The sequence below is a fragment of the Melanerpes formicivorus genome, unplaced genomic scaffold (assembly GCF_026170545.1).
Source record: "Melanerpes formicivorus ecotype bairdi unplaced genomic scaffold, bMelFor1.0.p_v2 SCAF_103, whole genome shotgun sequence".
In the NCBI taxonomy this organism is placed as follows: domain Eukaryota; kingdom Metazoa; phylum Chordata; class Aves; order Piciformes; family Picidae; genus Melanerpes; species Melanerpes formicivorus.
The window spans coordinates 260,018-285,813 of NW_027142455.1; the positions used below are offsets into that span (position 1 = coordinate 260,018).

At 59.1% G+C, this 25,796-nt stretch overlaps 1 protein-coding gene and 1 pseudogene across 1 annotated transcript; one reads left to right on the forward strand and one right to left on the reverse strand.

Moving 5' to 3' along the window:
• Positions 1–682: 682 nt before the first annotated feature.
• Positions 683–25,023, reverse strand: LOC137455664 (ubiquitin carboxyl-terminal hydrolase 36-like). The gene is made up of 18 exons (XM_068166677.1): positions 24,937–25,023; positions 20,623–20,784; positions 19,913–20,182; positions 18,691–18,957; positions 16,095–16,364; positions 14,683–14,949; positions 6,361–6,582; positions 5,548–5,658; positions 4,519–4,621; positions 3,865–3,932; positions 3,631–3,701; positions 3,186–3,268; positions 2,762–2,873; positions 2,321–2,461; positions 1,915–2,018; positions 1,509–1,638; positions 961–1,260; positions 683–694 (listed from the first exon to the last, which is right to left on the reverse strand). The coding sequence occupies exons 2-18, from the start codon at positions 20,633–20,635 to the stop codon at positions 683–685; spliced, it is 2,544 nt and encodes an 847-aa protein (XP_068022778.1). The 5' UTR covers positions 20,636–20,784; positions 24,937–25,023.
• LOC137455649 (kinesin-like protein KIF18B) lies at positions 8,911–12,742 on the forward strand (annotated as a pseudogene).
• Positions 25,024–25,796: the final 773 nt, after the last annotated feature.

Below are 25,796 nucleotides of genomic sequence, written 5' to 3' on the forward strand. Positions count from 1 at the left end.
TGGCTGTCCTGTTGCTCTCAGCACTTGGCATCTCAACACACTGGCCTGGTGTGCAGCAGCTCTCAGCAGTGCAGCTCACACTCCCATGCCAAGGGAATCAGGCAACAGCCTCTGAGGCAAGCAATGAGCCCAGGGGCTTGTGCTCAGCTCTCCAGCCCCTGAAGGACTTTGCCCCACCAGATGCCAGAGCAGGGCTAGCACTTCCAATTCAGCCAGTTCTGCTTCAGCTCAGCTGCACCCTCAGACCCATCTGGGAGACACAGATCCAACCTCCTTGGAGGCTCAGGGCCCACTTGATTGCTTCAAACCACCAGCAGGGACCATGGCCCTCAGTGCAGAGCCAGGACAGAGATGCAGAAAAGCCAAGCACTTGGTGTGCTTCACCACCCAAGCAAAGCCACCCCTGGGCACAGGGCTCACTGCCCAGCCACAGCTTTGGCCTACAGAACTCTTCTGAGGTGCAGAGACCTTCTCAAAGACAGAGAGAAAGGTTTCCACCAGGTTTGGGGCAAAAGCCTGCAGGTATGCTCCTCCCACGTTCTTGATGATGGAGTCCAGCAGGTAGAGAGCAGGGAGCTTCTGTGCTGGAGGAGCCTGGAATCATGAGAAGAGAGGGAGGAGTTGAGACAACCAAAGCACCTCTGAAGCATTGCAAACCCAGGGATTGCCAGGCTCAGACACCTCAGAGCCAGCACTTCAGCAGGGTTGGAACACTGAGGTTTGCTGGTGCAGGCCAAACCAGCCCCTGGGACAGGCTTGCAGACAGCTTTTAACCCCCAGGCTTCTGGGCAGGCTGGAAAGCAGCCCTCGGCCCCCTGCTGCCCTGCTCTGCCCCTCTCCTGCCTCACAGCAGGACATCTCCCCAGGCCCTCCTCGCCCTCCAGGCCCCCCCAGCCCGCTGGCTCCAGCTGCTCCCCCCAGCAGCACAGCTAGGAGCAGCAGGCAGGGGAACTTCCAAACCTTGGCCGCTTGTGCCTCCACCAGGGCGGCAATGCTGCTGGCAAAGGCCACCTTCTGCTGGGCCAGGACGGTCAGCTTGCTGATGTAGGACTTGCTGCTTCGTGTCAGGCCCTGCAGCTGTGCCCAATAATCCTGGCACACAGCTGACACCTCTCTCCTGGCTGCTGGGCACTCAGCAGGCAGCTCTGGCAGGCTGGTTCCGCTCAGCAGCTCCGACCCCATCCCAAAGGCGCTGTGGGCTACAGGGCCTCCAACCTCCTCCAGCCCAGGCAGCTGCTTCCCTGGCAGCAGCTCTGCTCTCTAGACAGGGAGAGCAGTTCAGTGACAAGTCCAGGAGCCAAGGACACGGAGACCCTGCCCTCCCCAGCCCTCCCCAGCCCCACACAGGCCTTGGCTCTGCAGGATGGCTCCTGCAAACCCTCCTGCCCTGCGCCTGCCTCCCTGCCAGGCTGCAGCCCCCCTGCCCTGGCAGAGCAGAGAGAGGGGCAGCAGCTCCCAGCACCCAGGAGCACTGGCCAAGAGCAGCCTCCAGGGCTCCCCTGGCCCACCCCTGCTGAAGACAGGAGCCCCCTGCCCGCAGCTTTCCTGACCTCCTCTGGGACGCTGCCAGTGCGGCCAGGCAGGCTGGAGGCAGCCTTGGCAATGGGCCCCTGCCAGCTCTTCCTGAGGCTGGGGATCCTGGGGAAGGCAGAGAAGGGCTGGCATGAGCTGCCAGGGGCTGAGCCTCTCTCAGAGATGCAGAGGAGAAAGAGGAGCCAAAGCTCTGAGGGCATGAGGTGCTCTTGAGGGAGAGTGAAACCGTGACAAGGGGCTGGGCCCCTCCCTGCCACCCTCCTCCCAGCCAGGGCATGCACAGGGCATTGGGGTACCCGGGCCAAGCTCCTGCCCACAGCCAGCCCTGTGCCAAGTGCTGGGAGCAGGGGGCAGAGGGGCCAGCAGGCAGCAGACACTCACCTCTGGTAGAACAGCAGGTAGGCCTGCTGCTGCTGCAGGACCTCTTGGGGGGCTGCGGAGCCGACCCGCTCGTCGTCCGCTCGATACCACTGCCCATCGCTGGCCTGCAGCAGCAGAAGAGAGAGCAGGGCTGGGCTGTGCCCAGGCACCTTCCTGGCAGCAGGAGCAGCAGGAGCAGCGCCCGTGGGCACAGCTCCTCTCCCCACGAGGCAGAGGAGGCCCAGGGCAGGCCAGGGGGCTCTGCCAGAGCTGAACCTTCCCCCCTCCTGCGGCACAGCACAGCCTGTACCCCGCAGCCAGTGCTCCCCACCACGCACATCTGCTGAGCACCCTCCTTGCTGGGCCTACAGGGACCCCCCAGCACCCCCCAGCCCTGAGGGGGTGGCACCACAGCTCCTGGGCTCACCTTCACGTAGCAGTAGTAGTGCCCTGCGTGGCAGCTGTGCCCAGAGTGCAGCAGCACTGCATAGAGGCTGTACAGGACGGGGTCCCTGCGCCGCACAGACATGTAGGGGCGGAGGTTCAGCAGCATGGGGTACCGCACCTCCTGCAGAGACAGGAGGGCTCAGCAGCCTGCACAGGCCATGGCTTCTGTGCTGGGGCAAGAGCAGCACAGCTCTCCCAGCAGGGCCACCTCTCCAGAGAAGGGCACTCAGCCTCCTGGTGCAGAGGGGGTGCTGAGGAAGGCGGCAGGAGGAGCCGAACTCCGCCTGCAGCGCACAGCGGGGGAAGGGCTGCAGGAGCGCGGCACAGCTCACGCTGGCCACAGCAGCACCTCCCGGCCTGCTCTGGGCAGCAGCACCTGGGGCCAGGAGAGAGCCTCAGCCCTGGGCTGCCAAGCGCTCACCTTGGTGATCTTCCCTGCGGCATAGGGGGCAAAGCGCTTCAGTGCCACCGTGAGGACGTTGGGGGCTCGGTGGATGCTGAAGCGTTTGCTGGCCGACACCTCCTGCTGGCACCTGCACAGGCAGAGCTCCAGCTCTTCAAGCTGCTGCGCCAGCCAGCTGCCTGCCAGCCCTGGCCGGGCAGCAAAGCCCTTGGCACTGACCCTGCTGACAGCAGCCGCTGCTCCAGGGCCCCTGCTCACGGCCACGGCTGCCGGCCCAGCTCCTCCTCACCACAGGAGGCAGCCTTCGCGGCAGGCTTCCACGGCCACGGCCCTCAGGGCTGAGCCGCGGAGCAGGCAGTCGAGCCCTCCCGCAGCCAGCAGGGGGCACACCTGCTTGCCCCCAGCACAGCGCCCCCCGGCCGCCCGCAGCCCCCAGCCTCACCTGCCACACTTGTAGGCGTTCTCCCCGCACAGCAGCTCTGCCTGCACAAACTGCCCCAGCGCCTGCACCACGCTCCTGGCCTCCTGCAAGGACAGAGCAGAGCTCAGGCCACCAGTGGCTGTCCACGCCACGGCCCCGAGAGAGCACACCCAGCGTGGGCACAGGGCCACAGGCTGCAGCAAACCCCTCAGCCCCACCAGCTGGCAGCGCCCAGCACCACGAGGGGCAGCTGCAGGGGCCCCAGCACCACGCAGCCTCACGCCCAGGCACCGGGCACTGCCCTGCCAGACACAGCAGGCAGCTCAACAAGGCAGCGGCTTCCCTCTTGCCTGGGCTGTGCCTTGGCACCGGCAGGCTCAGGAGCCCTGAGGGCAGCGATGCTGCAGCTGCAGGAACAGCCCCAGGAGAGCAGAGCTCCTCCCCAGCCCCCACCCTGCCGCCCTACCCCGATCTCCAGCGCCAGGTCCAGGCAAGGCTCGTAGCTGTCCGAGGTGCTCTTGCACTCCAAGCACGTCACTGCCAGAGAAAGAGCACTGAGCGCAGCCTGCCATGGCCCTGCACCCACCCCAGCAGCTGCAGCTGGGCATCTTCTGCACACGCTCAGCAGTGCTCCCAAATGATTCCTCCTGCCGGGCAGCCCTGAGAGGCCCAGGCCCAGGAGCTGGCAGCCAACACTCACCACGGGACCGCAGGGAGCCGCCGAAGATCTGCTGAACCAGCGTCGGGGCCTGGCTCTGGCCATCCAACCTAGGCACAGGAGCAGCAGGGCTCACACCGCCCCTCCCCCACGCCCGAGGGCCCCCTCCCCGTGTCCTCAGCACAGCTCCCCCCGCTGCGCTCTGCCCAGCACACAGGCTGCAGAGCTCCAGAGGCAGAGGGAAGTCGCAGCCTCTGCCAGGCTGCTCTCCCAGGGCCACAGCTCCAGGGCTGGCACCAGGCTCCCAGGGGCACCTTCCTCCAGAAGGAGCAGAAGCTGCCGGCCGCGGCTCAGAGCTGTGCGCTGCAGACTGAGGCAGCGCAGGGCCCAGAGGAAAGCTGCTCACCCCACAGCCACAGAGCTGCACCTGAGCCAGCTGCACCCCGGGTTCCTGGGCAGCTGGCACAGGATCCAGACCCACAGCAGCCTCAGGAGTGGGGGAGAGGGCCACAGCTAGGCTGGGGCAGAGGAGCCGGGAGAAGGGGGACTGTGGCACAGAGGGGCAGAGAGCTGGGCCATCCAGTGCGGCCCCTGCACTCAGTGCCTCCCTCTGGCAGTTCAGCCTGGGGCACAGGGTCAGCCGTCCCACGGGCACGGGGCACTGGTGAGGGCACAGGGCAGGAGGGCCACACATACTGGGCACAGCCATTCCTGCAGGCCTGCTGCATGGCGTCGATGCTGTAGCGCAGGAACTCGTGGGCATCCTGCTGCTGCCGCAAGCAGAGGTGCTGGGCAATGTCTGCAGGAGGGGCAGCAGCCAGCCTCAGCATCTGCTGCAACAGATGCAGCTCCTCCCTCCCTCCCTGCTCCCCCGCAGCCCAAACCTGCTGTCAGACTCACGGCCACGGGAGGAGCCCCCCGCAGCCCACGGAGCCCCCAGCCCCTGGCAGGCTCCCTGAGTCACCTCAGGAGAGCTGTCTGCCAAGAGCTGCTCCCAGCCCACAGCTGCTGCTCCAGCATCAGTCCCTGCTGCAGGGCAGGGCAAGGCAGGGCAGGGCAGGGCAGGGCAGGGCAGGGCAGTGCAGGGCAAGGCAGGGCAGGGCAGGGCAGGGCAAGGCAGGGCAGGGCAGGGCAATGCAGGGCAAGGCAGGGCAGGGCAGGGCAGGGCAAGGCAGGGCAGGGCAGGGCAGGGCAGGGCAAGGCAGGGCAGGGCAGGGCAGGGCAGGGCAGGGCAGGGAAGGGAAGAGCAATGCAGGGCAGGGCAATGCAGGGCAGGGCAGGGCAAGGCAGGGCAGGGCAGGGCAAGGCAGGGCAGGGCAGGGCAGGGCAAGGCAGGGCAGGGCAGGGCAATGCAGGGCAAGGCAGGGCAGGGCAGGGCAGGGCAGGGCAGGGCAAGGCAGGGCAGGGCAGGGCAGGGCAGGGAAGGGCAGGGAAGGGAAGGGAAGAGCAATGCAGGGCAGGGCAATGCAGGGCAGGGCAGGGCAAGGCAGGGCAGGGCAGGGCAAGGCAGGGCAGGGCAGGGCAGGGCAGGGCAGGGCAGTGCAGGGCAGGGCAGGGCAGGGCAGGGCAAGGCAGGGCAAGGCAGGGCAGGGCAGGGCAGGGCAGGGCAAGGCAGGGCAGGGCAGGGCAGGGCAGGGCAAGGCAGGGCAAGGCAAGGCAAGGCAGGGCAGGGCAGGGCAGGGCAGGGCAAGGCAGGGCAGGGCAGGGCAGGGTAGCCTCCCTTACTCTTGAGGTTCCGGATGAAGGACACCGGCTTTATGGCCTGCCCACTGCTGGCAAACGCCTGCCCCACGTGGTCCTGCATCAGGCACAGCATGCAGAAGCCTTCTTGGCGACCTGGAGCAGCAGAGCAGAGGACAGGACGTCAAGGACAAAGCCAGGAGAGATGGAGGCAGGACAGAGGCTGCAGGGATCTCTCTTCCAACAGTGCTCAGCCACGCTCAGTGGTCCCTAGGAGCTCTGTGCTGCAGCACAGCTCTTGGGCATCCTGGGTACACAGGAGCCAGCAGACCTCACCCTGGCTGATGCCATCCCACTCACAGTACCACTGCAACAGCCCTCCCCCCCCCCCCCCCCCCCCCAGAGGAGAGAGCATCCATGGGGATGGAAAACAGCCACAGGCACTCTCCGGAGGAGGGCACAGGTTGGCCCTGAGGGGCAGGTCCCAGCAGAGCCCTACAGACAGGGCTGTGAGCCCTGAGAGCTCCCCCTGCTCCCAGCTCCGAGCCTCCCACAGCAGCTGCTGCCCGCAGGCAGCCTCCTGCCCTGCCCTGGTTGCAGCCAGCAGAGGCAGCACCTCGCCGGTGCCAGGCTGCAGAGCTGGGGAGCACCGCTAGGGCCAGGAGAAGACAGGAACAGCCTCTGGTGGAGACAGGGGCAGCAGGGACAGAGAGGGCACAGCCCAACACTCGCAGCCCCTGCCAGGGCCACCTGCAGAGGTGCCGAGCGCAGGACAGGCAGGCAGCTCCCGCTCCCCACGGGCACCCTGGCACTGCCAGCCTGGCACCGCCAGCCGCCCGGCCCAGGCTCCCCACTCACAGCTGCGGCCGTGCTCCTCGGAGAGCAGGTAGTTGGCGAGCGGCGCCGTGTGGCTCAGGCACTGCAGCGTGGCGTTGAGGAAGCAGCTGCGCCCCAGGTTGTGCAGCCCAGCGCCGACCCCGCAGAGCCGCTCCCACCGCAGGGACAGGCGCCCCACGGGGAAGGGCAGCTGCTGGGGCACGGGGACCCCGTCCCCTCCTGCTGCTGGGGCTTGCTCACCGCCTGCAGGGAGAGGGGCGCTGAGCCACAGGGCTGAGGAGCACCAGCAGCCCCCTCGGCCCTCTCTACCTACCCTGCTTGCTGGTCAGCTCCTCCTTGGGGCTGCCGCGGTGGCTGCCAGCCTCGACCCAGGGCTCCAGCTGCTTCCCCCCCGGGCTGATCCCCCTTGCCACGACCGGCACGCTCAGACTCTGCCTCCTGCTGCCACAGCTCCTTGGGCGCGGCAGCCGGCGGCCAGCCCGGAGCCCCTTCCTCACCCAGCCCCAGCCGGCGCCTCTTGGCTGCCGGCGCCAGCCCCTCCTCCAGCTCCTTCAGCCTCCGCATGCTGTGCACCATGGCGCCACGCTCGCTGGCCTCGACTCAGCCGTCCCTGGCCACTGAACTCCTTCCTCCTCCTCCTCCTCCTCCTCCTCCTTCTCCTCCTCCTCCTCCTCCTCGTGTCCCTCGCGCTCGGTGTCCAGGCAACAGGCTGAGGCGGAGCGGCGCTGCTGATTGGCTGCAGTGCCAAGGGGGGGCGGGACTTGTCAGGGCGTGGCCGTCGGGCTCGGCGATGCCCATTGTGTGCTGGCACCGCGGCGCAGCCGGGGGGGGGGCCTGGCCCTGCCCTGCTTCAGCCCCTGGCCCTGGCAGGTGCTGAGGGCAGTGGCACCAGGAGGGATCTGAAGGTGGCCTCGCAGCAGCTCCTCTCCTCCCCTCCTCCTCTCTTCCCCTCCATTCCCGGGGGCCCAGGGGATCCCTCCCTGGCTGAGGAGGGCTGCTGCAGACCCCAGCTAGTAGCTTCCCCTGCTCCTTGACCAGTGGGGTTCTTGTGCTGGTTGTCAGTTGTGAATATATCTCAACACTGTAACTCCTGGAGAGTTTGTGCATATTCCTTGCACCCCATTGCAGATTTCCCTTTGCCTATCAATACAGCTTTCCTTTGCTTCCAGCTGGGCTGGGCTGGCAAAGGTAATGTTGGGGGGGAATTTCAACCACAGGGAAGAAGGAGCAAAGATCATTGTCACATTTGATGCTCAGAGTTTACATCTGACTGGAGGGGAACAAGCCTTTGGCTGTCAAAGATCCTTCCAGACTTACATTCCCAGCTACAGCTCTCCTTCAAAGTAAGCACAAGCTGTTCTCCAGGGCAGTATCAAAGCTAGGAGGAGAATCCAGGTGTGTTCCTGAACACCTCCTGAAGTCCATTCAAGGCAGCAGCTGGAAAACCAGCAGGGAAATCCAGCTTCTGGGTGATAAAAATGCCACCATGGGTCTGTTAAGGAAGCACAATCCACAGCACCCTCTGCCCTTGCCAGGCTGTGTCCCTCTGCCTAGATCTGCAGCTGAATTCATTTCTGACTCAGCAGTGGGGTTTTGTTTGCACTCTGCTGTTCCCTGCTCTGCAGAGGACTTGGGGGTTTTGTTGCAGACAAATTACTTGCATGTGCCTAAACAAAAGCAGGAACCACTCCCAGAAGTCTGCTTCTGTCTGCTGGTTTTTAAGGCACTGATTTGATTTGGGTTAAGCTAACCAGGCAGGAATTACAACAAGAGACTTCTCTTTATTCCCCCCCCCCCCCCCCCCCAAGATTAGGTATTACACTTATCAGATTGTGGACAGGTTCTGTTTGCTTGCAAATTCCCCCAGGATGCTCCTGGGCAGCTTGAGTGCAGTGTAGAGCATTCAGAAAATTGCAAAGGCTAAACCACGAAACAGCTTCACCCCACTGATCAAACCAGAGGCCAGGCAGGAGCTCAGGGAGAGCCAAGGAGAGCGCAGGTTGTGCTCCCGGGGATGGAGCAGGAACTGGGAGATGCTCCCTAGGTCTCTGGCCGGCAGCCGGCTCCAGAGCTGCCGCTTTGTAATCTGATTTGCGGATCGTGTGGCACAGCCCAAAGGGAAAGGCCCTGCCAGAACCAAAGTGTCCTCAGGCACGGCTGCCACGAGGCCAAACTCCTGCGGCAGCCCTGTCGGAAGGGTGCGAGGCAGCCGCAGCTTGCCGGCAGGCAGCCAGGGAGCAGGGCCCCAGGGCAGGCAGGGCCAGGGAGAAGCCAGGACCCAGGGCTGGTGTCTGCAATGCTGCCGCCAAGGCAGCGAGGCCAAGAGGAAAGCAGAACATGGGAGTGAGCAAGAGGAAGGCAAGAGCAAGAGAGCCCCCACAGCTTTCTGCTCACCCTGCTTAAGCTGTTCAGAGACAATGTGTCCCAGGCCAAGGCACACTGGGTGCCAAGCACCCTGCTAATCATAGTGCCAACCCCAAGCACACTTCCCCCTCCAGCAGCCTTGACCTGTCCCAGGGGAAGGCAATTTCCTGCCTTTGTCTTTCCCCATTCAGGCCTCCACTGGTGGAGATGGGGGAAGGAGGGTTTGGAGCGCACTGTAACAGCCACATCTGAGCAAACTCCTTCTTTTAGGTGCAGTGGGGCTTAAACCCGAGATCCAGCTACAGATTGGCCTAGTGACAGAATGGTGTCAAAGCAGCTGCTCTGCTGCACAAGCAGAGGAAGGCACATTTTCCCCTGGGTGACATGTGTAGACCTCTAGCAAGACAGTTCCAGGGCCTCAAAATGCCAGAAGAGGTGAAGAGAGCTTATTCTGTGAGCCCCACCTGCATCTGTCACAATCCCCTCCCAGAGCAACCTGGCAGGGCCAGTGCTGACCTGGAGATGTCACCTGAGGGCTGTGGGGGCAGGCAGGGCCCAGGCCAGCAAGAAGAGAGCAGAGACAAGCCCAGATGAGTGTGGAGTCCTGCCTGTGGGCTGGCATCAGCTGGGAGCCCTGTGCAGGCTGGGGAGCAGGCTGGTGCAGAGGGCCCTGGGGGTCCTGCTGGACAGGATGTGAGTGGGAGGCAGCAGTGCCCCATAGCAGGAGCTGGGTTTGGGGCTGTGTCCCCAGGGGCATTTCCAGCTGAGGCAGAGCTGGGAGCATCCCCCCAGTGCTGCTGTTGAGGAAGGCTGCTCTCAGGGCTCCTCCCTTTCTCCTCCCAGCGTTTGCCTACGGAGCAACAGGAGCAGGGAAAACCTACCCCATGCTGGGCTCAGAGAAGAGCCCTGGCATCATCTACCTCACCATGGAGGAGCTGTACAGGAGGCTGGAGGCTAGGAAGGAGCAGAAGAGCTACCAGGTCCTGGTCTCCTACCTGGAGGTAGGCTGTGCCCAGCTGTGCCCCTCCTGCTGCCAGGCCACCATCTCCAAGGTCTGGGCTTGTAGTGCCAGGGCTAACCCTGTGCTGCCAGCTGTGCCCAGGGCAGCCCCAGACTGGAAGCAGGCTGCCCCTACCCAGTCTGCTGAGCTGGTGCTGCTGGTCTGCCCCCTCTGGAGCTGGGGGCCACAGGGCACAGGGCAATGAGGGCTTCCTGGCTGCAAGGGCTTTGGAGGAGCAATGGCTCAGTGCCTGACTGGTGAAGCCTCCTGAGCTGTCCTCTGCCTTTAAGGCACCTTCAGCTGCTCCTGCTGGCACCAGGTGCCAGAGGTGCTGTTGGGTGGGCAGCAGGCCCTGGGGTCCAGAGCTGCTCTGCCTGCTGCCCTTTGGGGCCCCAAGCCTCATCCTGAGCTGGAGCTGCCTGCTGCAGGTCTACAACGAGCAGATCCGTGACCTGCTGGAGCCCAAGGGCCCTCTGCCCATCCGGGAGGATCCTGAGAGAGGAGCTGTGGTTCAGGGTCTCTCCATCCAGCAGGTGGGGGTGGAAGCAGGCACAAGGTGTGGGCAGCGCTGCGCCTGCCCCAGGGGTGCCAGCGGGCACTGGGGGACCTGGAGGGGGGAGGGGAGGGCTGTGGGGACCCGGGGCAGGGGCTGTGGGGACCCGGGAGTGCCAGCTGGCTGGGTGCTGGCTGGCAGCAGCGCTGAGCCCGAGGCCAGAGGAGCCCTGCAGAGCCGCAGGAGGCCTCAGCCTGTGTGCCTGTGGCCGCTCGGTGCCCGTGCCGGGGCTGCGCCGATCCCTGCCCTCTGCCTGCTCCCCGCCAGCCCAGCTCGGCAGAGCAGCTCCTGCAGATGCTGCTCGGGGGCAGCAGGAACCGCACGCAGCATCCCACCGATGCCAGCGCCTCCTCCTCCCGCTCCCACGCCGTGCTGCAGGTGAGGGGTGGTGCTTGGGGCAGCCCTTGGCACCGCTGCCCGGAGCGGGGCAGGCGGCGATGCTGTGCCAGGGCCGGCGTGCCAGGGCTGCTGCCGCGGCTGCGAGCGGCGAGCCCGAGCGCCCTGCGGAGCTGCAGCCTGCCCTCTGTGTGCCCTGCCAGGTACAGGTGAAGCAGCAGGACCGCGCCGGGGGCCTCGCTGGGGCTCTGCCGGTGGCCAAGATGAGCTTGGGCGACCTGGCCGGCTCGGAGCGAGCCGCGGTGGCCAAGAGCAGGGGCGAGCGGCTGCGGGAGGGAGCCAGCATCAACCGCTCGCTGCTGGCCCTGCTCAGCGTCAGCCAGGCGCTGGCTGGGGCCGAGGGAAGGCTGCCGCCGAGGGGCCCTGAGCGCCGTCCCCAGGGCAGAGCTGCCGTGGGCTGGGCCTGGCCGGGGCTGGGAGCCGAGGGCCAGCCCCTGAGCGGAGCCTCGCTGTGCCGGGCAGGGCAAGCAGAGCCACGTCCCGTAGCGGGACAGCAAGCTGAGGCGGCTGCTGAAGGGCTCCATCGGCGGCACCCTGATGCTGGCTGCCCTCAGCCCCTCGCCGCTCTGCTGCCAGGACACCCTCAACACCCTCAGGTGTGCCAGCAGGGCCAAGGAGATCCAGGTCTCGGTGAGCACCTCGCCCCGCGGCCGGCAGCTGCTGGGGCTGCCCGGGAAGGAGCCTGGGGCAGGCTGCTGCGGGCTGCTGCCTCCCTGCCGCCTCCCTGCTGCAGCCGGGCTGCCTCTGGAGCCCCTCTCAGAGTCAGCTGCAGCCGCCCGGGCCCCACCAGCCCAGGGCAGGCTGAGGAGCTGCCCCGCTGCCGCCTCAGCAGAGGGGAAGGAGCTGTCCCGGGGCTGCTCTCAGCTCCGCTCCTCCCTCTCCCCGCAGCTCCAGAGCAACCTGCCGAGCCCGGACTCCCACGTCTGTCCGTACGTTGTGCTGTGTGCGCAGCTGAGAGCGGAGGTGAGCTGCCGGGGGCAGGGCTGGGCTCTGTCTGCAGCTCTGCTTTGCCTGGCACCCAGCCTGCTGAGCTGCTGGGGCTCAGGGCATGCTCTGAGCCAGGGCTGCCCCTTGCTCACAGGTGGCAGAGCTGCAGGCCAAGCTCCGTGCCTATGAGGATGCTGCCCGGGGGGCACAGAGCCAGGTGCCAGTGCTGCTGCCTGCCCTCGGCTCCAGCCTGCTGCAGCTGCCCAGGTGAGGCTGCTGGGCAGGAGGGATGGAGCCTGGGCTGGCATCTTGGGGTCCCCCATGGCCAGGAGCTTGCAGAGTTTGGCTGCTGGCTGCAGCCCAAGTGGCTGCCAGGACGCAGCTGAGCTGCTCTGCTGCTGTGCCACAGCCTCTCCACTGCCCAGCTGGAGTGAGGAGCCTGGCAGCCCCCAGCCCCCACAGCTGGGGGACAAAGGCCAAAGCTTCCTTGGGCTCCCTCCCAAACCTTGGTAGGCCCAGGGATGGCTTCCCCAGAGGCTCTTCCCTGGCTCAGGGGCTGCTGCTGTGACTCCTGCAGGTTGGAGGAGGCTGTGCCCAAGGTGTGCCTGGACCTGACTGGTGGGGAGAGGGCTGGAGAGCAGCAGCAGCTGGCAGCTGGGTGTCCTGCTCCCTCGCAGCTGGCCTTGGAGGAGGTGAGAGGAGGGCTTGGCCTGGTGAGTGGGACCCAGCAGGCAGCTCAGGTACCTTGCTGGGCTGCACTGGGCAAGCTGGGAGCTGAGCTGCTCTGGGAGCTCTTGGCTCAGCAGGTGCTGGGCTGTGGAGTGCTGGAGAAAGCTCTGAGCCTGGCAGGGAAGGGGCAGCTCCCTTGGAGAATTACAGAATATAGAATCCTTTAGCTTGAAAAAGGTCCTTGAGATCACCACATCTAACTCTTTCAGCCTCCCCCTGCCAAGCCCACCACTACCCTGTGTGCCTTAGCACCACCTCCAGATGGCTTTTCAATCCCTCCAGGGAGGGTGAAACCACCACTGCCCTGGACAGTCTGTTCCAGAGCTTGATAATCTTTTGGGTGAAGAAACTATTCCCAATAGCCAACCTAAACCACCCCTGATACAACCTGAGGCTGTTTGCTCTCATCCTAGCAGATGAAGAACCAATCTTAGAGGATCACCAGCTTCAACTCCAGCTCCCTCAGCCTCTCCTCATGGGGCTTGAGGGGTCTGGTACTGCAAGAAGGGGGCCGCTTATTCGACCAATTTGATCAGCGGATTCCACTTTATTGAGCATCAGACACATCTTATATACAGTTTGCTATAATTATGCCCACTTGGCAACATACTATTGGTTGCTCTCTAAAAGGTTACATCATTGTTTTCACAACTCTGTGGAATTCTTCTATCCGGCCTAATTGCTCTCTTTCCCAGATCTCGCCTCCTCCTTATCTTGCTTGCCTCCCATCTCAGGGGCAGCTGGACTTCAGCATACCAAGCAATCAGCACTTTCTCACATCTCCTACTCTGCTACTATATTATCAACAAAGAATTCTTCAAGGCCTGAATTGCACAGGTGTTCCTGGGACCCATGTCCCCTCTTGTCCGACAACAGTCTGGAGCACAGCCTTAGGAGGAGAGGCTGAGGGAGCTGGGGTTGCTTAGCCTGGAGAAGAGGAGGCTCAGGGGAGACCTCATTGCTGTCTACAACTCCCTGAAGGGAGGTTGTAGCCAGGAGGGGGTTGGTCTCTTCTCCCAGGCAGCCAGCACCAGAACAAGAGGACACAGTCTCAAGCTGTGCCAGGGAAGGTTTAGGCTGGAGGTGAGGAGAAAGTTCTTCACTGAGAGAGTTGTTGGCCACTGGAATGTGCTGCCCAGGGAGGTGGTGGAGTCCCCATCCCTGGAGGTGTTTAGGAAGAGCCTGGATGAGGCCCTTGGTGCCATGGTTGTAGTTGATCAGATGGTGTTGGGTGATAGGTTGGACTGGATGATCTCAGAGGTCTTCCTCTCCTCTCCTCTCCTCTCCTCTCCTCGAGTCTCCTCTCCTCGAGTCTCCTCTCCTCGAGTCTCCTCTCCTCTCCTCGAGTCTCCTCTCCTCTCCTCGAGTCTCCTCGAGTCTCCTCTCCTCTCCTCTCCTCGAGTCTCCTCTCCTCTCCTCTCCTCTCCTCTCCTCGAGTCTCCTCTCCTCTCCTCTCCTCGAGTCTCCTCTCCTTTCCTCTCCTCGAGCCTCCTCTCCTCTCCTCTCCTCTCCTCTCCTCGAGTCTCCGAGTCTCCTCTCCTCGAGTCTCCTCTCCTCGAGTCTCCTCTCCTCTCCTCGAGCCTCCTCTCCTCTCCTCTCCTCTCCTCTCCTCTCCTCTCCTCTCCTCTCCTCTCCTCTCCTCTCCTCTCCTCTCCTCTCCTCTCCTCTCCTCGAGCCTCCTCTCCTCTCCTCTCCTCGAATCTCGTCTCCTCTCCTCGAGTCTCCTCTCCTCGAGTCTCCTCTCCTCGAGTCTCCTCTCCTCTCCTCGAATCTCGTCTCCTCTCCTTGAGTCTCCTCTCCTTGAGTCTCCTCTCCTTGAGTCTCCTCTCCTCTCCTTGAGTCTCCTCTCCTCGAGTCTCCTCGAGTCTCCTCTCCTTGAGTCTCCTCTCCTTGAGTCTCCTCTCCTCGAGTCTCCTCTCCTCTCCTCTCGTCTCCTCTCCTCTCCTCGAATCTCCTCTCCTCTCCTTGAGTCTCCTCTCCTTGAGTCTCCTCTCCTCTCCTTGAGTCTCCTCTCCTCTCCTCTGTCACAAAGCAGAGGAGGCAGAGTGTTTCCAGCATGTTTGTCATTGCACAGGTGTGGCTGAGGTCTCCTCTTGCAGCCCCCAGGCAGTTCTGATCACCCATGCTCAAGGCAGACTCATTCACACTGCCAGGTTTGATGGGCTTGTGAAGCAGCACAAGAGCTACTTCAGTGCCTTGGAGGTGCTGAAGTTGCTCACAGCTTTGGTGTTTGTTTGAATATTTAATCCATGACAGGTTGTGACAACTGAAAACTGCTCCTGGTGAGGGAGCTGGGAGGGAAGAGCATCTCCCACAGGCTGCAGACCTTTAGCCCAGCTTCTGTACACCCTGGCCCCTGCATGCTTCCACTGACCTTGCACTGTGATCCCGGCTTTTGCTTTAGAGGCCTCTGTCTCACAGGGGTATTCCCCCCTGGCCTTGGCTGTGGGCTCATGGATGATCAGAGTGGCTCCTGTGCCCTCTTGGTGCCAGTCACACTTCTGGCTTTTCCGGATGGCTTTGCCGTCCTTGTACCACCTGATGGCGGCATCAGGCTCTGACAGTTCCCAGCTCAGGCTGATGTCCTGTCCTGCTGCTGCTCTTCTGTCCTCCAGCTGCTTTACAGCCTCAGGAGGTTTTTCTGAAGAGGGGAACAGAACAAAACAAAACATGAGGGTGGTGAGAGCCTGGCACAGGTTGCCAGGGAGGTGATGGAAGCCTCATCCCTGGAGGTTGTGAGGGCCAGGCTGGAGGTGGTGCTGAGCAACCTGCTGTAGTGTGAGGTGTCCCTGGCCATGGCAGGGGGGTTGGGACTGGATGAGCCTTGAGGTCCCTAAACAATTCTATGATTCTAACAAACCAAATCAAAACCAAACCAAATTAAAACCAAACCAAATCAAACCAAACCAAACCCAAATCAAAACAATACAAAACCAATCCAAGCATAAAGAAACCCAACCCAAACCAAACCAACAACCCCCCACCAAGCCAAACCAACCAACCACACCCCAAGGGAACTTTGAATACAACTCATGACCAATATATTATCAAGGGTTTCACAACTCAGATGCCCAGCAAGGTTTCACACTCCCCAGTGAATGACTGACATCAGGCTAGGGAAAGGGGGAGAAAAGCAGATCTTCAGGGCCCAGGAATGGCAGCTCTGGAGTTTCAGTGGCTATTAAGGATTCTGATAAGCCAGATCTAAGGAAGAAATTAGAGTAGATAGAAGAGAGAAATGTTTGACACTGAGGGTGATGACCTGGCCCAGGTCACCTAGTGAGGTTGTAGAAGTCCCATGCTTGGAACCACTCCAGGTCAGGTTGGACAGGGCTCTGAGCAGCCTGATCTAGTTGCAATGTTCCTGCTGCCTGCAGGGGGACTGGACTGGATGACCTTTGAAGGTCCCTTCCATCCTAAACCATTCTGTGGTCCTAAAATTGCTTACAGGAGCTGAGGACTTGTCCTGAGGGCATCCATTTCAAGGGATGTCATCGTGTCTGCTGCCTGCACAGAGAGCCTTGGCTGATTCTCTCACATGCAGACAGTGTGAGCAGCAATTGTCTGTCCAATGAGACAGCTCAGTGGGTTCTGCCCTTCTCAAACACCTCTAAAACATTTCAGCATTTCCCTTGTTTCCAAGGCCAAAGCTCAGTGCCTTGAGGCTGGCAGCGAAGGCTGCTCTTCATTTGGATCACCACTAAAGTTTGCCTTCATGGGTAACTGACAGAACCTCCTGGAAAGACAGCCAAGGATGCAAACCCAGAGCCTTTCTCATCTCCTTACCTTTCACACCCAGAGAAGCCTTGGAGGTCAGAGCAGGGGCAGTGAGAATGACTTCCCCAGCATCCCCAGGAGCCACGGCCCCGACGGGAAGTGTGCACTGCTGCCCCGCGGCGGAGGCTTCAGATCGCCCTCCGCTTTCCACTTGGCTCCCAGGCAGTGTCCAGCTGAAGTCAGCAATGCTTTCATGGGACACAAGACACTCAAAAGTGCAATCTGCTCCCTCCTGGATTCCTGTGTTCTTCAAGCCTTTGGTGATGCCAATGTTCAGCCCTGGAGGACAAAAAGTGGCTTAGTACAATGACATGGGCAGGAGTGTGGACATTGTTAGCTCATCAGACTGCTTTGTCCACTCAGCTGGGAAGACACCACTGCATTCCTTCCAGGTGTGTTTGACATGGGAAGGGTTTCTCAGCCATTATCCACTCAGAGTCACCACAGAGCTACAGAGAAGGGCATTGCGCTGGAAGGACTGCGGGAAGAACTGAGTGGAGAGAAGTCAAGACTCACTGAGCTAGAGGGGAGAAAAGTTGTCAGGTAGGAAGCCTCTGGGATGTTGTCTGAGGTATTTCTCTGTGTAGCTAGGAGAAATGGGATGCTTGTTCACTTGTTACCATCCTACCCCCACCTAATATTCATGGAACCATCATGGAATGGCTGCAGTTGGAAGGGACACCTCCTACTAGCCTGGCTTGCCCAGAGCCTCATCCAGCCTGCTCCTAAACACTTGCAGGGATGGGGCAGCCACAGCTTCTCTGGACAGCCTGTTGCAGTGTCTCACCACCCTCAACAATAAGGAACTTCTGCCTAATGTCTGATGGAGCTGCTTCCTGATGCTCAAATCAGAGACATTCAAACTGTGTCTCACACATGTGAGTGTGAAACCATCAACAATGCTGCAGCTGTCCTTTAAGAGGAACTGGGCTTTGCTCAGACACCACCTTGTAATGGGAGGCTTTAGGAGGAACAGCTGTGAGACCAAGTGACCAAGGGCACCAAGAATGACAGCACTCTTTGGATGTCCATCACCCACAGTACTTCCCCTGGACGCTGACCTTTGGCTTGGCAGCATCAGTGCCAGTATCACAGGTGTGTAAGCCTGCATCTGTCTTTTCTAGGTCATGGCTAAGGAGGCACAGGGGCTTCCCACTCTGTGTCTGCTCCTACTTGCTACCAGAAGTGATCTTCTCACCATCCTTTCTCCAAGCAGGTTTGACCTTCTCTTTGGAGACTTCACACTGCAGGTACATCACACCACACTCCTCCCCAAAGCCATCAGCCAAGGCCTTCATGAAGACAGCAGGTTCCTCTGAAGGCTAGCAGCCAAACCAGAGCACAACCAGGATATGTCAGCTGAGGCACTTTCAGCTGCTGCCCACTATTGAAAGAGAGCTGCAGGAAACCCTTGCAATGCTGCTGATGCCAATGCAGAGCCCAAAGCAGTCCCACACCTCCTGACTGCAATGAGTGTTAGGGAAAGCAGAACCTGTTCCTGGGTGGGTGAAAGGAAGGAGAGAAGCATTGCCATGGATAAGGAATGAGAGCCAGTGCTACAGCAGCAGGCTCTCTATGACTCTGCAGCTGTGAGCTTGCAAGGACATATTGCTCTCTGTGTTGGGGCATCTGTCAGGCAAAGGAGATCTCCTCACAGGGAACAGGGCTTGGAGCAGGCATGGAGTGAAGGCCAGAGGGACAGCTTCACACTTCTCTGGAGCAGCTGCTCAACAAGCTAGGCTAGATTTAAGGAAGCCCTTGGCTGCATCATCAGGAGCAGAAATGTTCTTCAGGAATCTCCATCTCTGGAGCCATGTGGCATACTAAGGACAGCAGCAAACTGCTTTCTCTATGCTGAGTCAGACCAGCTCCAGACCTGCTGTACTGAGGATGTGCCCTACCTTTACAGGCTCCTTCAAACCCCATAGTATTCTATGATTCTATGGCTCATAACACAGTCAGTTCAGGGAGCTGGAGAGGGCAAGAAGGTCTCCCCTGAGCCTCCTCTTCTCCAGGCTAAGCAACCCCAGCTCCCTCAGCCTCTCCTCACAGGGCTGTGCCCCAGACCCCTCCCCAGCTTTGTTGCCCTTCTCTGGACACCTTCCAGCACCTCAACCTCTTTCCTAACCTGAGGGGCCCAGAACTGGACACAGGACTCAAGGTGTGGCCTAACCAGTGCTGAGCACAGGGCACAATGACCTCCCTGCTCCTGCTGGCCACACTCTTCCTGCTGCAGGCCAGGATGCCATTTGCCTTCTTGGCTCCCTGGGTGCACTGCTGGCTCATGTTCAGCCTTCCATCAACCAGTACCCCCAGGTCCCTCTCTGCCTGGCTGCTCTCAGCCACTCTGACCCCAGCCTGCAGCACTGCCTGGGGTTGCTGTGGCCAATGTGCAGCACCTGGCACTTGGATGTGTTCAATCTCCTGCCCTTGGACTCTGCCCATCCGTCCAGCCTGTCCAGGTCCCTCTGCAGAGCTCTCCTACCCTCTAACAGATCAACTTCTGCCCCCAGCTTGGTGTCATCTGCAGATGTACTGCTGATGGACTCAATGCCCTCACCCAGATCATCACCAGGCCAACCTCCCTGCTGCACACCATCTGTACCTTCAACAGGCAGCATGGCTTCGGTCTCCACGTTTCCAGCCCTGCCCTTGGACACACCAGCATCTTCAGGCTTCACCTTCAAAACCCTGAGCTCTGCTGAATGCTGCTCCTGCTTGATTTTGGACTTCTCAGAGGGCTCAGTGGCTGTGTGCTCCTTGAACCACTTCACACTCTTGGGAGAAGGCCTGAAGTCACAGACCAAGATGAGCGAATGGTGCTCCAGAGCTCTCTTGTCCTCCAGCTTCCTGGTGATCTGTATGTGGGAATCTGCAAAGCAGGGGTAGGGAAGAAGAAAGGGGGAATGGGCAGAAGAGGAAAGTTTCTGATCTGTATTTCATGCCAGTTTATTTCCTGTATGTCATTCCCAGCTGCTTGGTGAACTGCTCAGATGATGCTGCGGGTTTCTGTTACAGACCTGAGTGGCTTTGAAGCAAACCCAACCTGAGGATCTTTAGGGAAGGCAAGGTTTCTGTAAGGCAACACTTTACATTGCAGATGCAGGGATCAATACTTACTGAATTGCTTGCTGATTAGAGTTGGCATTCAAGTATGAGCAAAGGAAAGTCAAAACAAGGACTTTAGAATGGGATTGGAGATATTTACCATGGTGACAGCAGAAGACATCAAGCCTGGAAGCTTGGTCCCAGATCAAGTCAATGACCAAGCAGATTCATTACATGAGCTGGCAAACTTGTCTAGCTCAGGAATGGGACAAAATAATCTCTCTTGGCAAATTTCTTTGGTTTTGTCCTCTGTGGTAAAGTCAAGAAGGAAAAAACAACCAACCCAAAGCCTAGCCTTGGCTCCATTTGAATACCAGGCACTCCAAACTCATGTAGTCAAATCCTTTCCTAAGGCATGGATGTCTCATCTATAGAATCACAGAATCATTAAGCTTGGAAAAGACCTCAAAGATTAGCAGGTACAACCATGAGCCCAACCCCATCATGCCCACTCAACTGTGTCCTGAAGTGCCATGTCTGCACATCTCTTCAATGCCTCCAAGGATGGGGACTCCACCACTGCCCTGGGCAGCCTGTCCCAGCGTTCCAACCAACAACTGGGAGCTGGGAATTGACCAGATCTTCCACATGCACCTACACTGCCAGGAGCCCAGAGCGTGGAAGCTGCACACTAGACAGTGCTGTCTGAAACAAATGACTTCCCAGGCCCTGTGAGAGGGAGGATCTCTCCATGGTGCAGCCAAGCCAGGACACCTTACCTCTGACAAGTAGGTTTGCTGTGGCTTTGGACTTGCCAGTGGGGAGCTGCACGGTGCCTGTCACGCTGGCACTGGTTTGCAGGACGGTCAGCCTGGGGCTGGTGCCTTCTTGCTGCATGATAATGTTTCTGCCAGCCTGCAAGGCTTCTCCACACAGCAGCCATCTGGGAGGTTTCACAGATGGAGTGGAGGTCTCCCATTCCAAGGTGGCCTCTTCAGGCTCGGTCACATCCTCGTCACACAACTCCTTTACCATGCTAATGGATTGCTCTGGATCCAGGGGGGAACAGGAGAGCAGGGATTTAGGAATCCCTCAGTAGCATTCTGCACACTTCTGCAATCTTTACTGAACTTAGTGGCTCAAAAAGCCTTCAAACATTCCTTTGTTTGTGCATCACAATAACCTCAGCTCCTCCAGGGACTGATTGAATGTGGTCCCCACCATCTGGGAAGGACTTGAAAGAGAAGGATCCCACCCATTATCAGAAGATACAAATTCCTCCCCACTGCTGGTGGCATGGGATGGGCTCACACCACCAAATCTGCCTTAAGTTCTCACCACCTTCCTGTCCCTGCCTAGCTGCACCCCCAAAACAATAGGCTAACTCTCCTGAACCTTCCTCCTTGGATTGGGAAGGTCAGAGCCTTCTTCTCAGCACTTACTCCACCCCACCCCCATGCAGGAACAAGATCCCCCTTTGTCCTCCTACCCTCTTGAGGCATCCTGATGTTGGCAGCAGCCTTCAGCTTGTTGTCAGTTTTGGACCATTGGGGCTGGACCTCACCATGTGAAATGTCCCAGACAAAAGATCCACTCTCCTATTCATCCACTTCCACATCTTCCAGGGCTTTAACAATCCTGATCTCTGGGGCTGTGAAAGGAGAGAGAGGAAGATTTCCCTGAGCTTCATCATGCCTGGCTCTGCTGTGATCACCTTCTGCATGCTTGCAGACAGAGCACATGGAGTGTGTGTTATTCCAGACCAACATCCCCTCCTGGCCACTTTCCTTCTTCAGCACAGGAATCACATTCCCTGCTTGACCCTAGAGGCACAGTACCAGCTCCAGCAGAGGATTTTATGGCTGCTAGAACTTTACACAGGCTTCAAAAGAAGTTAACCACATTAAGGAGTGAAAATCTGCCAAGGATTCCTAAACACAAGCCTCCCATCTCCTGCATCCTAATCACTGAGCAACCTGATCCAGCTGCAGATGTCTCTGTGCACTGCCAGGGGGTTGGACTAGAGGATCTTTAACGGTCTCTTGCAAGCCAAAGGATGCTATTCTACAGGAAAGCTGGAGAAGGGATCTGGAGAAGGGACTGCAGTGACAGGACAAGGGGCATTGATTTCCACCCAGAGCAGGGCAGATTTAGATTGGACATCAGGAAGAAGTCCTTTAGTGAGTGTGGAGAGACACTGGAACAGATTGCCTGGAGACACTGTAGATGCCTCATCCCTGGAAGTATTGAAGACCAGGCTGGATGGGGCTTTGAGCAAGCCAGTGTAGTGGGAGCTGTCCTGGCAGGGGGGTTGGAACTGGATGAGCTTTAAGCTCCCTTCCAAGCCAAACCATTCTATGATTCTATGAAAGCTGTCCCATTCACATCCTTCTCTGCAAGCTTACAGCCTTGGCTGTGTGTCTGGACCACAGCAGCCACAGGGACATCTGCCACATGCTTTGCCCCAGCTGTAGCTTTGCTTCAGAGTCTCTTGCACTCAGCATATTCCTCTTTAACTCTGCACCTTTGCACTGACTCATCAGAACCAATTCACCATTTTGTGCTCCTGCAGCCCTTGCCTTTTGGAAGGGATTTCACCTTGACTCATCCTCAGGAGCAGGGCTCAGATGTAAAGCAGCCTGCATGCAAAGGGCATCTCATCCCAGTGACAAAGTCAGGGAGGAAGGAGGAGTTCAACAGAGCAGTGGAACAGAACAAGTGTGTGTGAAGTTCTTGCTAAACCTAAGTGGCCACATGAGGACAGCATCTAGTAAGGAACAGGACACTGCCAGTTTGTCTTTTCAGAGCACAGACTCAGACTGCTCTGAGTTGGAAGGAACCTTAACATCATTTTCTCCCAACCCCTCTGCCATGGGCAGAGACATTTTCCCCTAGATGAGGTTGTTCCAAACTCCATCTCACCTGACCTTGAACACTTCAAGGCAGGGGGCACCCATAACCTCTCTTAGGAAACTCTTCCTGTGCCTTACCCTCTTCAGAGTGAGCCTAAGAGCTAATCTAAATCTACCTTCTGGCAGCTTCAAATCCTTATTCCTCATCCCATCATGACATTGCCCTGATGGAGGTCCCTCCCCATCTTTCCTGAGGGCCCCCTGAAGTACTGGAAGCCTACTCTGAGGTCCCTCTGGAGTTTATCTTCTCCAGGCAGAACAACCCCAACTTCCTCAGGCCCTCCTCACAGGGGCAGTGCTTCAGCTCCCCCATTTTCACCTCCCTTCAGATGCAGCTCTGGGAAAAAACCATCTGCCAGGGCAGAGCAGACCATTTCTTTTTATTTAGAATAACCCATATTTATTTAGAAGAAACCAAACCAGGTTGGAAGAGACCTTCAAGATCATGGTGTCCAACCCATCAACCAATCCAACCCACCCAAACAGCTAACCCATGGCACCAAGCACCCCAGCAAGTCTCCCCCTGAACACCTCCAGGGATGGGGACTCCACCACCTCCTTGGGCAGCCCATTCCAAAGGGCAATCACTCTCTCTGTGTAGAACTTCTTCCTAACATCCAACCTGAACCTCCCCTGGCACAGCCTGAGACTGTGTCCTCTTGTTCTGCTGCTGGGTGCCTGGGAGAAGAGACCAACCCCGTCTGGTTACAACCTCCCTTCAGGGAGTTGGAGAGAGCAAGAAGGTCTCCCCTGAGCCTCCTCTTCTCCAGGCTAAGCAACCCCAGCTCCCTCAGCCTCTCCTCCCAGGGCTGTGCTCCAGACCCCTCCCCAGCTTTGTTGCCCTTCTCTGGACACCTTCCAGCAAGTCAACCTCTTTCCTAAACTGAGGAGCCCAGAACTGGACACAGGACTCAAGGTGTGGCCTCAGCAGTGCTGAGCACAGGGCACAATGACCTCCCTGCTCCTGCTGGCCACACTGTTCCTGATGCAGGCCAGGATGCCATTGGCCTTCTTGGCTCCCTGGGTGCACTGCTGGCTCATGTTCAGCCTACCATCGACCAGTACCCCCAGGTCCCTTTCTGCCTGGTTGCTCTCAGCCACTCTGACCCCAGCCTGCAGCACTGCCTGGGGTTGCTGTGGCCAATGTGCAGCCCCTGGCACTTGGATGTGTTCAATCTCCTGCCCTTGGACTCTGCCCATCAGCCCAGCCTGTCCAGGTCCCTCTGCAGAGCCTCTCTACCCTCCAGCAGATCAACTCCTGCCCCCAGCTTGCTGTCAGCTGCAAATTTACTGATTATAGACTCAATGCCCTCCTCCAGATCATCAATGAAGATGTCAAAGAGCACAGGGCCCAGCACTGATCCCTGGGGCACACCACTGGTGCCTGGCTGCCAGCTGGCTGTGGCACCATTCACCACCACTCTCTGGGCTCAGCCTCCAGCCAGTTCCTAACCCAGCTCAGAGAGCTGCTGTCCAAGCCAGGGGCTGACAGCTTGGCCAGCAGTTTGCTATGGGGGATGGTGTCAAAGGCCTTGCTGAGGTCCAGGTAGACTACATCAACAGGCCTCCCCACATCCACCAGGCAGTCACCTGATCATGGAAGGAGATCAGGTTGGTCAGGCAGGACCTGCCCTTCCTGAATCCATGCTGGCTGGGCCTGATCCCTTGGCCATGCTGTGAGTGCTGTGTGATTGCACTCAGGATGACCTGTTCCATGATCTTGCCTGGCACTGAGGTCAGGCTGACAGGCCTGTAATTCCCTGGCTCATCCAACCAGCCCTTCTTGTGGATGGGCACTACATTGGCAGCTTCCAGTCCTCTGGGACCCCTCCAGTGAGCCAGGACTGCTGAAAAATGATGGAGAGCGGCTTGGCCAGCTCATCTGCCAGCTCTCTCAGCACCCTAGGATGGATCCCATCCTGTCCCATGGACTTGTGGGGATCCAAGCTGCTGAGGAGAGTTCCAAACACCTCCTCATGGAACATAGGGAAACTGTGCAGCTCCCTGGCTCCTTCTGCCAGCTCTGCAGGCCAGCTGTCTGGAAGATGTTCTGTCCTTCTCGTAACAGCTCCTGCCCAGCTTTCCTCTAGGCCTGCCTGAAATGAATCTTCATGTTTCCCAGGTCTAAGTTTGGTTCATAAAGATGCAGGAAGAGAGACAAACAACTGGGGGTAGGGGAAATCCCATTTGACATTTGGGACACTTAATTCCAGCCTCAAATGCACTACAAGGTGGGTGTTGGTCTCTTCTCCCTAGGATCATAGAATCATATCAGCAACAAGGTTGGGAAAGACCTCAGAGATCATCAAGTCCAAGCTGTCACCCAAGGCCTCAGGACTAACTAAGCCATGGCACCAAGTGCCACATCCAATCCCCTCTTGAACCCCTCCAGGGATGGGGACTCCACCACCTCCCTGGGCAGCACATCCCAATGGCCAACAACTCTCTCTGGGAAGAACTTTCTCTTCCCCTCCAGCCTAAACCTCCCCTGGCACAGCTTGAGTGACAGAAGGAGAGGAAATGGCCTCAAGGTGTACCAGGGGAGGTTTAGGTTGGCTATTAGGAAAGATTTCTTTACTGCAAGAGGGAGGGAGGGAGGGGAGCAGGGAGGGGGAAGGTGTTGGGAACCCCCTGGTTTTGTCCAGGGGGGTTCTGGTGTTGTTGATGAATTGTAACTGGATGTAACCATTGTGTATTCTGTACACAGCCATCGCATTCCATAGTTTAGATTGGAGCTTTGCTTGCCAATACAGCTTCCTTTGCTTTCCAGCTGAGCTGCTCTGGCAATGGTCAGTTGGGAAGGGCTGGGAGGGTCATTGCAACCCACCCCAGGTGCAACAACTGAGGACAAACCCAAAGCTCCCTCCACATTGCCACCAAAGGAGCCATACCTTTGGGGGTGATGGTGAGGCTGCTCTTGTCACCCCTGGGCTGGCAGGAGTACTCTCCCTCATCCTCAGCCCGGATGCCTGTGATGCTCAGGCTCCTTCTGAGCCCCTCCTGGTGAATCTGGAAGCGTTTGCTGGCTCTGAGCTCCACACCGCTCCTGCGCCACACCACCTGCCCCTTGGCCTGGCTCACCTCCCAGCTCAGAGAGATGCTGCCTCCAATCTCAGCAGCAACAGCTTCCAGGCTCTGGGCAAACTTCACAGATGCAGGAGAAGAGAAAAGCTGTGGGGAAAGGAAAAGATCAAAAGCCTGTTCCAAGAAGCTGGTTCTGGGCAACTGTAGCAAATGAATCATCCTAAGAATCACAGAATCAGAGAACTGTCAGGGTTGGAAGGGACCTCAAGCAGCAGTCACTCCTGTTTCTAGCCTACCATGGGGAGCCCCTTGTTAGGCAACCAGCAGCTAAGTGGCCTTGCCCAGAACAGATCTGACAGCAGTGCAGCTTCTGCTGCCCACAGCAGCTGGGAATTCACATCCAACCTCTGCTAAAGCAGGTCAGACTTAAACCAGGGAGGGCTCTGCTCTGCCTTTGGGATTTGACCTCCATCCCAGTTACCAGGAAGCAGCTGCTTACTTCTCAGGGATCCAGAGAATGGATCTGCTTTCCAATCTGCAACCAGAGTGGTGCTGACTGCACTTGCACCACATATTGGACCATAAACCACAACTCCTCAATCAGCTTCCCAGGGAGGTCAACACCACTCTTGGGCAGAATGCAGCCTTGTGCTCCCCAGGCCACAGCCAAGACAAGTGTAAGGCAGTGGGAGGAGGCATAGGTCCTGTTTGGGATCGTGTGAAGGGA

What these genes read in the sequence shown, in the direction of transcription:
- LOC137455664 (XM_068166677.1), bottom strand. An exon ending in CTTCATCCGGAACCTCAAGA is followed by an intron (nt 4,622 to 5,547) that starts GTAAGGGAGGCT and finishes CCCCTCCTGCAG; the next exon opens with ACATTGCCCAGCACCTCTGC. An exon ending in GGCTCCTGTCTTCAGCAGGG is followed by an intron (nt 1,261 to 1,508) that starts GTGGGCCAGGGG and finishes CTCCCTGTCTAG; the next exon opens with AGAGCAGAGCTGCTGCCAGG.